Raw genomic sequence first — 12418 nt, forward strand, 5'->3', positions numbered from 1 at the left:
ATTTTTTATAACTCTAAATATCCTTTCAGTGATTATTAGTACAGATATGTGAGAACTGTGTGCTTAATCCACTTTCCGGGACTGAAGGACTTAGTGCTGCTTTCAGGAGATGATAGGAAAGCCAGGAAGTCTAGGGTGACACCATATTAGTGGGTGCACTACAGGCACACACAGTGCAAGTACGGTCTTTTTACATCAGCCACAACATGAGGTGTAACTTTGGAGCCCCGGACTCACTGGAGACATGACTTCTTGGATCATGGAACTTTCCACTGGGGGCCAGCAGGGCAGCTTCTATGGGCCTTCAAATGATCAAACCATTTCTTAAATCAAGCAGACACTCTGGGGATCTGAGTGAGCTGAGTGGCAGGGATTGAATGGCCCTGGTTGGGTGAGGGAGGTGCCGGGAGGAGATGTGAGTCTGGAGGGCAGGGTGGCCCACGGCTGGGTCTTCTGCAAGTGACACACATTTGGATTCTTCTTTTCCAAAACATAGTCTTTTGTTTTATTTGACTCCCTTTCATTGTGGCTGGCTGCCCAGCACAACGCTGGAGACGTGATGACAGCAGCCCTCGGGTCTTGTTTCCAAAGTTAACAGAAATGCCTCCCGCAGCTCCGCACTAAGCCGGTGTTTGCTGGTTTGTAGCACAGCCTTGGTCTCGTGCATGCAGTGTTTTCCTACTTTAGTTTATCATGAATTTTGCCTCAGGCTTTTAAGGAAGGAGTGAGTTTGTGTATGTGTGTGTGTGTGTGTGAATGTGTGTGTTATAATCTACTGAGAGTTCCAGTGGCTTTTCTGCTTCTATTTTATGAGTATAGTTAATGATACCCTTTGTAACTTGAGCGATCTAAGATATACATTACTTGATAATGGCTCATTATCCCTTTTTCCCCCAGCTTTATTGAGATATAATTGACAAATAAGAATTATATAAATTCAAGATGTACAACATGACATCTTGATACATGTACACATTGTGTGATGATTACCATGGTCAAGCTAATTAATATGTCCATCATCCACACAGTTACCTTTATTTTGTGATGAGACATTTAAGATGGACTCTTAGAAGATTTCGGTGTTACTATGTTGTGTTCTGTGTTACAGTCAACTGTCCTCATGCTGCACATGAGGTTTCCAGAACTGACTCATCCTGCACAGCTGATGCTGTATCCTGTCATCAACACGTCCCCACTCCCTGCACCCCCTGACCTTCGAATCCCCACTCTACTCTCTGCTTTGTTTAACTTGGCTTTTTTAGATTCCACAAATAAGCGAGGTCTGCAGCATTTGTCTTTCTGTGCCTGGGTCACTTCACCTAGCGTAGTGTGTGCAGGTTCATCCGTGTTGCCACAGATGACAGGATCTCCTTCCTTTCTATGGCTGAATCGTATTCCATTGTGCATATACGCCGCATTTTCTTTATCCACTCATCTGTTGACGGTCACTTATGTTGCTTCCATATCTTGGCTGTTGTGAATAGTGCTGCAGTTAGCATGGCAGTGCAGGTATCTCTGAGATCTGGCTTTAATTTGTCTTGTATAAATACACAGAAGTGGGATTGCTCATCACATGGTAGTTCCATTTTTAATTTTTAATTTTTTGATTTTTTTTTTTTGAGATAGAGTCTCGCTCTGTTGCCCAGGCTGGAGTGCAGTGGTGCAATCTTGGCTCACTGCAAGCTCCGCCTCCCAGGTTCACACCATTCTCCTGCCTCAGCCTCCCAAGTAGCTGGGACTACAGGTGCCCGCCACCATACCTGGCCAATTTTTGTATTTTTAGTAGATATGGGGTTTCACCATGTTAGCCAGGATGGTCTCGATCTCCTGACCTCATGATCTGCCCGCCTCGGCCTCCCAAAGTGCTGGGATTTCAGGCGTGAGCCACTGTGCCCGGCCCCATTTTTAATTTTTTGAGGAACTTCCGTACGATTTCCCATAATGGCTGTACATAGTGGCTTTGTTTTCTGTTAATGTAGGTTCATACAATCTCTTACATTATGTTTTTAAATGACATTGGTGTACAGTCCTATCTCTCTCGCCGTTGTTCCTGGTTTTGGCATCAGGGTGTCGCCAGTCTTACTAGAGGAATCCAGAGGACCTCTGGCTTCTTCTGATCTCTGGAATATTTCAAGTATCACAGAAAAGTCTTTGTATTGAAGGTTGATGGTATACACCTTAGAAACATCTGAGTCTGCCTTCTGAAGAATGAGCTTTCTCAATACCATTTCCGTATTTTCCTGGATATCATTGTATTAAAATTTTTGTCTTGTTACTCAGTGTAGGTAATTTATATTTTTTAGAACACGGTACATTTCATTTATATTTCCAAATTTTAGGATAAATATACCCATACTATTTTCTTATACTGAAAAAGGAAAATCTGTGAATCTGTGAGCATACTTCTTTTTCCATCTTTCATGTCTGCTTATTTTTATTAGACTTTATTTTTATTTTCTTTAGATTTTCCTTGATGGGTGTCTGTGGATTTTTGCGGACGTTTGAAAAGAGGGGGTCATGTTCCTTCTTGTTGGAGATTGTTGAGTAAAAGTTTCAGAAAGCATCATGGGTGGTAAACTTTCCGGATCCCTGTTGTTTAAGAGCAGCCCTCCCGCTGACGTCTGTCACAGCAGAGTCTAGGTGCGGAATTTCTTCCCTCCACCTTGGTAGAGGCTGGGCCACCAATGCGTCTCAGATTTGCATAACTTTGACCTTCTTGTGAAGTCTTTCCTCTGTCTAGAACCTGGCACTATTGTCTCTTTCTTGTACTTCATTCATTTCACCAGACCCCTCCTCCGTCACTGTCATCAGCTGTGTTCACCCCCTCGATCCCATCTTCCTTTAGTTCAAAGAACTTATATTCCCATATGGGTTTGATGATTTTCTTCCATTCTTGGATTTTCTCCCCACTGCGATCCCGGTTAGAATCACAGACCCTGGGTCTCCTGGGCTCTTCCCACTCAGATCTCAGGCTCTTCTTGGCTTTATCTCTGTCCTTCTGCATTGGGTTTGGGTCAATCCTTGCCTGAACTGGGGTCACTATATCAGCAATTCTGCTTTCAGGGTCTATTATGTAGACCATCATTGAGTTTCATCTGTGTTTAGAGTGTCATGCTTTCAGTCTCCTGGAACTTGGGGTGTTTTCCTTCCTCCTCCTTTTTGGTAGCACCCTGTTCTTGTTTCATGGAGTGACAACCTGTTTGTTTCCTCATATCTGCATCATCGCTTGTTCAGACTTTGCTTCTCTGTCGTGCTGTGATTTCCTCACATGTCTGAGGACCCTTAGTTGTTGTTCACATTTTTAAGTGAGGGTCTAGATTGTCTGGCATTCATTGCTGAAAGGTTTTCTGCACATAGATACACATATTCTGCACCCAGAGCTGATGCTGGGGCTCTGATGAGGGGGGCCTTGTTCATCGCTGGTTGGACATGGGGGCTCCAGTTCATCTTGACATCCAGAGCTTCCTGGGGCGTGGCCTCTTCCTCTCCAGCTTGGGACCTAGCCTGGGAGGCTCCTGGGCCAGCCCCACCCTTCCTGGTTCTCCCGCTGGTTGCAGGCATGGAATGGCTCTTCTTCAGAACTCAACCCATCAGTTAAAGACCACTGAGTGCCCACAGCCATCCTCACGTATGGTCCCTTTGCTAGGGTCTCTGGGAAAAGTCATTTGTCTTCAGAGTCCTTCTTCTGCCTTTCTTTCTGTTGGATTTAAAGTCAATAGAACCTGATCTTTTTGTCTTGCCTTTCCCAGAAAATCCTTACTGACCTAGTCTGTGGATGGCATGCCTCCGTTTTCTATCACTGCTCTGGCGCCATTCATTTTTATTTAGATGAAGGGGAGGTGGAGGCATTGGCCAGTGGCCATCCCAAATGGAGGGCTGAGACTATTTGTTTTTAACACATTGACCAAGAGAAAATTCACAAGCCATGAAGTTCACCCACTGTAAATGCACAATGCATTGGTTTTTAGTGTATTCCCAGTGTTTCTCAGCCATCACCAATATGTAATTTTACAACATTCCCACTCCAAAAACCACACCCATAAGCAGTCACTCCTCATGAGCCCCTCCGCCAGCCTTGGTCACCCACTCATCTACTTCCTTTCTCTGTGGATTTGCCTGTCCTGAGTCTTTCATACAAATAGAATCTCACCACACGCGGCCTCTCGCTGAGCATCATGCTTTCAAGGCTCACGCATGTTGTGGCCTGTGTCAGTATTTGATCCCTTTTCATGGCTGAATAATATTCCCGTGGGAATGGGCTGTGTTTTGCTTGTCCATTCATCCTCTGATGGCCATTTGGGCTCTTTCCACTTCTTGGCTTCTGTCAGTGGTGCTGTGCACATGGGCACACAAATCTGCATGTGGACGTTTGTTTCATTCCTCCGGAGTAGATGCCTAGAACTGGACTGACAGGGTCACAGGGTCACACAGTGAGTGACATTTTGAGGAACTGTTTTCCAAGGTGCTTTCACTGGGAGTTGAAGCCCTGATGAGGCAGAAGACACATCGAATGAGGACCCAGAGCAGGGGTCAGAGGTGAGACCCCCCCTGACCAGGAGGTGTCCTCCCTGGGGATGGCCAGACAGGATGGGTCCTTTCAGTGCCTCGGACGAGGGCAGGTGGGGACAATGGCAAATGTGGAGGAGGTCAGAGAGCCAGCCCCGGGCCCTCCTCCCGGCTCTCTGTTCTGACCCTGTGGCCATCAGTGGGCACAGTGAGGTGGGGCTCAGACACGCGTGTGTGGGGAGCCCCTCCCCAGGATGTCTCTGGAGCCCTAGGATGAAGGCTCGGCCCCTGCCAGCTGCCCCCAAACCAGGGCAGGATTTGGACAAACATCTCTGTCCCTGGAGGCCCTCATTTGTCCTTTCATGGGGACTTGGCTTTGCTTCCAAGGAGGTGGACAAGGCTGTGTCAGTTTGGCCCCCGGCCCTGGAGATGGCTGCTGCTGGTTGTCCTGGGTGGTCTGCCTCAAGGGAAGTGAGGGAGGCGGCTGTGCTGACCACAGTGAACTCTGTCGGGTGGGACTCCAGGAGGTCCTGGTGCTGGGGCTGGTGGCCTCTGGCATTGACATGCAAGGGTCATTTGCTGGAGCCGGACCTGGTCTCTCAAATGCGCACAGTGACCTGGCAGAAAGAGTGCAGCGGCTTGTGCTGCTTCCCCAACATGGCATCTGGGATTGAGGGTGGCAGGCAGAGCTAAGGGCTATTTGGGAGAGACCTGGGAGGCTGGGGGTGTGGGGACAGGGTCCTCGGGGTCAGAGTCCAGGACCACGGGACCAGGAGGGAGCTAGGACCCTGAATCTCCAGGTGAGGCTGCATGGGGCAGGGGGGCCCGCAGGCTTGGTTAGTGGGTGCCATGGTCCCTGCCCATCTGTGCTCTCACCAGCGATGCCTGAGCAATGGGTATTCCAGAACCCCATGAATACTGGGCTGCTGGGCTCGAGTCCTGGGGGAGGGCGTGGTCCCCATGTCTTACTGTGGAGGAGACGAGGGCTGCAGGGACGGGCACTGTGGTCCATAGCTGGTCTCCCCAGGGGTAACAGGAGGGGTGAAGCTGCTGGCCGGAGCTAGGCCCCGGGTGGGCACTCTAGTCCTGGGGGGCAGCCACAGAGCTGGGGAGGGTGAATGTGGCTCAGGGGCCCAGAGCTGCTGCCAGGGTCCACTTTGTCCCAAAACTCCTGGCCTTGGTTCCAGAGGGAGCTTCCCTAAGATGGGCCAGGGGGCCACGTGCTGGGGTTGGGGGCCCACGGGGCTAAGAGGGAGACTGGCCTTCAGGGTTCACAGAGGCCAGCACCAGGTGGCATTGCTTCCTGCCTCATCCCATGCCCCTCGGGGGTCCACAGACAGGATGGAAGGTCGACAGAGACAGAGGGGTGGAGCCAGGCCTGCTGGGGGTCAGGACTCTCTCTGCAGTCACGGGTGGCATCACTTCCCACCTCACCCTGTGCCCCCCGGGGGTCCACAGACAGGACAGAGGTTGGTGTGAGACAGAGGCGGCTTTATTAGAACTAGAGGGGGTGCTGCCCAGGGTGGAACCAGGCCTGCTGGGGGTTAATTCTGCAGAACTTGGGTCTGGGGGAGCAGCTGGGGTCCCTCATGCAGCCAGCATCTGGGAAGGACTGGGGGAGCAGCCTGGTCCCTGAGACAAAAAGCCTGCCCCATCTTCTGAGGGTGTCAAAGCCAGAGAGGGCAGAGCTGGCTGGGGCAGCTGGGAGGTCAGCCCCTGGTGGGAAGGGACTCTGGATGACATCCAGGGCTGTCAGCAGCTGGACTTCCGGCCAGAGCAGAGGCTGTAGCAGGCGGGGCGGGAGCACACGGGGCGGCAGAGGAGGGACACGCAGGAGACTGGGCGGCAATAGCTGGGCTGGCAGGAGGAGGCAGAGGCACCGCTGGAGGGGACGGGCACGCAGCAGGTGGACCTGCACACGGGGCTGCAGAGGAGGGACACAGAGGAGGAGGGTCTGCAGCAGGAGGTGGTGCAGCAAGCCGGCTGGCAGCTAGACTGCTGGCAGCATGAAGTGGAAGCCCCAGAGCACACAGGCACATAGCAGACGGACTTGGAGCAGACAGGCACACAGCAGGCCTGCTGGCAGGAGGAGGAGGTGCAGCAAGTTGGCTGGCAGCTAGACTGCTGGCAGCATGAAGGGGAAGACTCGGAGCAGGTAGGCACGAAGCACACAGGCTTGTTACAGACGGGCTTGCAGCAGACGGGTACGCAGCAGGCCTGCTGGCAGGGGGAGGAGGTGCAGCAAGCCGGCTGGCAGCTAGACTGCTGGCAGCACGAGGGCGTGCAGGAGCTGGTGCAGCCTGATTGGCAGGCGCTGGGCTCACAGGCCACCTGGCAGCAGGGGCTGGACACACAGCTCACTGGAGTGCAGACCAGGGTCAGGCAGGGGGCCGGGGCGCAGCAGCTGGGGGCGCAGCAGGGGGGCTCACAGCAGCTCTCTGGGCAGTCGTCCACCTGCCAGGAGTCGGAGCAGGCGCTGGAGCAGATGGACATGGTGGACGCGGCCATGCTGGGGTGGGGAGGAGGTGAGCTGGGGGAGGTGTGTGAGTGAGTGTGTGAGTGAGTGAGTGTGTGAGTGAGTGTGTGTGTGAGCCTGTCAGCTGCTGGGGCTTTTATATGCCCAGGGCCTGTGTTTTCCCAGCAGGAGACTCCGCAACGCCCTCCCCTTCCATGTTGGTGTTTGGAGCCGGGAGGACCCTCATTATTTCCGCTTCCTTTGCCGTGACTTGTCCTCAGTCTGCTCCTAACACTCGGCTGGTCCTGGGCAGGACCGGTGCCCCTGGCTGAGCCTGTCCCCCGGGAACACCAGGAGGGAAGGTGTAACCTCTCTGGGGCTGACCTGGTGACTTCCACCTGGCAGGTCCCATGACTGTGCCCGGTGTGGGCCCTCGGCCCGGGGGAGGCCCAGCCTCTGTCTGCAGGGACCTCACGGGGTGGGCTGGCGTGGCTGTGATTGGCAGAGCCAGGACGGAGGTGCCTGTGCTGGGAAAAGACGCTTGAGGACAGCGCTTCTGGCGGGCTCTGGGATCTTCTGAGATCCTGATGTCTGCCAAGGGCAGGAGGACAGGGAGGACCTCCCCTCCCCTAAGAAGGAGATGGAACGTTCCGGCAGGGCCCCTGGACAGTCAGCTCATTAGGAGGACAAGGTTTGGGGACTGGCTTTTGGGTCTGGACTGCCGTCCCCTGGAGCCCTGGTCAGGTGTCCTGTGAGGGGCGGGTGCAGGTCAGGGTCTGAGGGTGGGGAGGGGCCTCCACCTTGGAGAGGCAGGTGTGGAGTGAGGGTTGCGTGGAGAGTGGAGGATACTTGGGATTGGCAAAGCTGTCCTATGCTTGGGAGGTCACTGGGCAGGGCTGGCCCTGACCCCGGGGCAGGGACGGTCACAGGCGAGCTCCTCTGTCCCAGGGCCTGAGCCCAGCACGGCCTGAGGCTGGTTCTGAGGAACCGCAAACATCTCCCAATGTCCTTCCAGCCTCTTCTGGATGAGAAAAGGGTCCGATGGGGACACAGTCAGCCTCACTGCCCAGACCCCTGGCCTTACTCTATGTTTGTATCTTGGCTGAAGCCACATGCCAAGAATTTGAAATGTGATGTGAATTTCTGGTATCTGTAGGTGACATCATTGTCCACCTAGGATCAGAGTGACTGTCCCAGGCCACACTCACTGAAGGGCTGGATGAGACAAAGTCACTGCACCCAGCACCCCCTACCTGTACCCCTGCCATGACAGTGTGAAAATACAATGGGAAAGGAAGCTCGTTAGCCTGGCAGACCCCAGTATAAAATGCCCAGTGGAATGTTAGAGGGTCAGATGTGAACGAAAGCGTAAACCTTGACCAGAGCACATGCAACGTATGTCCCCTGGAAACCCGGCAGCGTTGGGCGCTGGAGACTGGTCCACGTGCCTCAGCTCAGCTCAGCATCCACAACGTTCCCGTCACAGCCCCGAAGGAATCGTTGGGTACACAAATGAAGATATGAACTGCCAGAAAGTACTTGCAATCTCCATGACAGGTGGAAGATTAATGTAAAAAATTTAAAGTCCTTACCACTAAAACAGGATAAGATACAAGAGAATTGAATGCTAGATTAAACATTTTAAATTTCCAATAAGCATTAATGAGATGAACAGCTAGTTGATCTCATTAATAACTGAAGTTTCTCAGGTTTAAGCATACGTCTCCCACCTGTAAGAGCAAACAAGATTTAAAATGCTGATAATATCCAGTACTGCAGAGCGAAGGGCTTCATTCTTAGAAACCCTTGGCAGGTGTGGCCAGGCACGGTGGCTCACGCCTGTAATCCCAGCACTTTGGGAGGCCGAGACGGGTGGATCACGAGGTCAGGAGATCAAGACCATTCTGGCTAACACGGTGAAACCCCGTCTCTACTAAAAATACAAAAAATTAGCCGGGCGTGGTGGCGGGTGCCTGTAGTCCCAGCTACTCGGGAGGCTGAGACAGGAGAATGGCGTGAACCCGGGAGGCGGAGCTTGCAGTGAGCCGAGATCTCGCCACTGCACTCCAGCCTGGGCGACAGAACGAGACTCTGTCTCAAAAAAAAGAAAAAAAAAGAAACCTTGGCAGGTGTAATTTTATTTAAATTGTGATCAACCATAAAATAAAATGTACCATTTTACCCATTTTAAAGTGTGCAATTCAGTGACAGTAGAGTCACAATGCTGTGCAACCATCTCCACTACCTAGTTCCAGAGCACTGTCACGGCTCCAGAAGGAAACCCCGTACTATTAAGCAGCCACGCCCAGCCCCTGGCAACCACTACTCTTCTGCTTGTCTCTATGGATTTGCCTGTTCTGCACATTTCACATAGATGCAATCATGGAATATGTGGTCTTTGTGTCTAGCTTTGTTCACTTAGCATGTTTTCAAGATACACCCATGTTGGGGTATGTTTCAGAACACCATTCCTTTTTTTGGCTGAATCATATTCCATCATAAGGACACGCCACATTTCATTTATCCATTCATCTGCTAATGCACTTTTGGGTTCTTTTCAACTTTTGGCTAGTGTGAATAGTGCTTCTATAAACATTCTTTTTTTTTTTTTTTTTTTTTTTTTTTGAGACAGAGTCTCCGTCTGTCACCCAGGCTGGAGTGCAGTGGCACCATCTCAGCTCACTGCAACCTCCACCTCCAGGGTTCAAGTGATTCTCCTGCCTCAGCCTCCCGAGTAGCTGGGATTACAGGCACGCACCACCACACCCGGCTAATTTTTTACATTTTTGGTAGAGACGGGGTTTTACCATGTTGGCCAGGCTGGTCTTGAACTCCTGACCTCAAGTGATCCTCCCGCCTCGGCCTCCCAAAGTGCTGGGATTATAGGCGTGAGCCACCGCGCCCGGCCCTATAAACATTCTTGTACATGTTTCTGTTTGAACACCTCTTTTTAATTCTGTTGGGCATATACCTAGGAGTGGGAACTGATGAGTTGTATGGAATTGCATGTTTACATTTTGAGGAACTGCCAGACTGTTTTTCACAGCATCTGTACCATTTTATACTCTCACCAGCGTATGGCTTTATCTCATATATGTAGGCCTTTGATCCATTTTTAGTTAATTTGTTGGTGTGAGATATAGTGCAACTTTATGATTTTGTGTGTAGATATCCGGGTGTCCCAGCACCATTAAAACAAATAGAAGGCCGGGCGCGGTGGCTCACGCTTGTAATCCCAGCACTTTGGGAGGCCGAGGCGGGCGGATCACGAGGTCAGGAGATCGAGACCACGGTGAAACCCCGTCTCTACTAAAAATACAAAAAAATTAGCCGGGCGTGTTGGCGGGCGCCTGTAGTCCCAGCTACTCGGAGAGGCTGAGGCAGGAGAATGGCGTGAACCCGGGAGGCGGAGCTTGCAGTGAGCCGAGATCGCGCCACTGCACTCCAGCCTGGGCGACAGAGCGAGACTCCACCTCAAAAAAAAAAAAAACAAAAACAAAAACAAAAAAAACAAAACAAATAGAGACACGGTATTGCTCAGCCTGTTGCCCAGGCTGGAGTGCAGTGGCACAATCATAACTCATTGCAGCCTCAAACTCCTGGACTCAAGTGATCCTCCCACCTCAGTTTCCCAGGTAGCTGGGGCTACAGGTGCACACCACCATACTTGGCTAATTAAAAAACATATTTTTTTAGGGACCCGGGTCTTACTCTGTTACCCAGGCTGGTCTCAAACTCTTGGCCTTAATCCTTTCATGTCAACCTCCTGAGTAGTTGGGATTACAGGCATAAGCCATCATTTTATAACATTTATGTACCTAACATCAGTTATAAACATTTATGTACCTAACAATTATAAACATTTATGTACCTAACATCAGACCCCAAAAATATATCAAGCATAAATGGACAGAATTGAAGAAAGAAATAGGCAATTCCAGCTCAACAATAATATTTGAAGACTTCAATAAGTCACTTCCATTGATTAAAAAAATTTTTTTAAATAGATCAAAGATCAATAACGAAATAGAGAACTTGAAGAACACTATAAACAAGCTAGATCGAATATGGCCGTATATAAAAATTCAACCCAACAACAGCAGAATACAAATTCTTCTCAATTCTCCAGATTAGACCATATGTTCGTCCAAAAAACAAGTCTCAATAAATTTAAAATTATCGAAATCATATAATGTATCTTCTCTGACCACAGTGGAAATTAGAAATCAATAACAGAAGGAAAACTGGAAAATTCACAAATAGTGGCAATTAAACAACACACACTTATAACAACCAGTTGATCAAAGAAGAAATCAAAAGAGAAAATACTATGGGATAAATGACAGTGACAATATAACAAACGGCAAAACAGTTTATGGAGGGAAATTTATAGCTATAAATGCTTATGTTAAAAAACAAGAAAGATCTCAATTCAGTAATCTAACTTCACACCTTAAGGAACTAGGAAAAGGAAGAGCAAACTAAACCCAAACCTAGAAGAAGGAAGAAAATAAAGATTATATGTAGGATAAAGGGAGCAAATAAAGAAATTGAGAATAGAAAAACAATGGAACCAACGAAGCCTAAAATTAGTTTTTTGAAAGCAACAATAAAATTTACAAACCTTTAACTAGACTAAGAAAAAAGAGAAGGCTCTAATTATTAAAATCAGAAATGAAAATGGGAATATCACTGCTGACCTATATAAATAAAAGACTATAAGAGAATATATGAACAGTTGTACACTAACACATAAAATCAATAAAATTTATTCCATTTAAGCGTGTTTAGTGATATTAAATACATTCAAAATGTAGATAACCTAGATGTAATGGATAAATTCCTATTAACATACAAACTACCAAAACTGATACTTTATTAGTGTTCTTTATTTCTTTTCTTCTTTTTCTTTTTGAGATGGAGTCTCGCACTGTCACCCAGGCTGGAGTGCAGTGGCACGATCTTGGCTCACTGCAACCTCTGCCTCCCAGGTTCAAGTGATTCTCCTTGCCTCAGCCTCCCAAGTAGCTGGGATTACAGGTGCCCACCACTACACTTGGCTAATTTTTTTTTGTATTTTTAGTGGAGATGGAGTTTCACTATGTTGGCCAGGCTGGTCTTGAACCCTTGACCTTGTGATCTGCCCGCCTCAGCCTCCCAAAGTGCTGGGATTACAGGTGTGAGCCACTGTGCCCAGCCAGTTCTTTATTTCTTAATATGGCTTCAAGTTATTGTCTAGTGCCCTTTGATTTCATCCTGAGCTGTCATTTCTTGTAGGGCAGGCCTACTGGCAATAAACTCTCTCAGTATTTATTTATCCAGAAGTATCCTAATTTCTCCTTTAGTTTCGAAGAATCATTTCACTGGACACAGACTTCTTGGTGGACAGTTTTTTTCTCTTTCAGCACTTTAAGTACATCATCCCATTGCCTTCTGTTCTTCACGGTTTTTGATGAG

At 49.3% G+C, this 12418-nt stretch overlaps 2 protein-coding genes across 3 annotated transcripts in view; one reads left to right on the top strand and one right to left on the bottom strand.

The window, feature by feature from the left end:
* Window positions 1–12418, top strand: part of TSPEAR (thrombospondin type laminin G domain and EAR repeats) — a 184915-nt gene that overhangs the window by 39991 nt on the left and 132506 nt on the right. The window lies entirely within an intron of this gene.
* LOC116481880 (keratin-associated protein 10-10) lies at window positions 5977–7076 on the bottom strand. Of its 2 annotated transcripts, XM_032174877.1 has the most exons (2): window positions 6679–7014; window positions 6259–6582 (listed from the first exon to the last, which is right to left on the bottom strand). In XM_032174877.1, exons 1-2 carry the CDS (start codon window positions 7012–7014, stop codon window positions 6259–6261), a joined length of 660 nt encoding a protein of 219 aa, XP_032030768.1. The 2 variants fall into 2 exon arrangements, with proteins under 2 accessions (XP_032030767.1, XP_032030768.1); XM_032174876.2 differs by having other exon boundaries at window positions 5977–7076.

This window comes from Hylobates moloch, unplaced genomic scaffold, assembly GCF_009828535.3.
Source record: "Hylobates moloch isolate HMO894 unplaced genomic scaffold, HMol_V3 SCAFFOLD_14, whole genome shotgun sequence".
Classification (NCBI taxonomy): Eukaryota; Metazoa; Chordata; class Mammalia; order Primates; family Hylobatidae; genus Hylobates; species Hylobates moloch.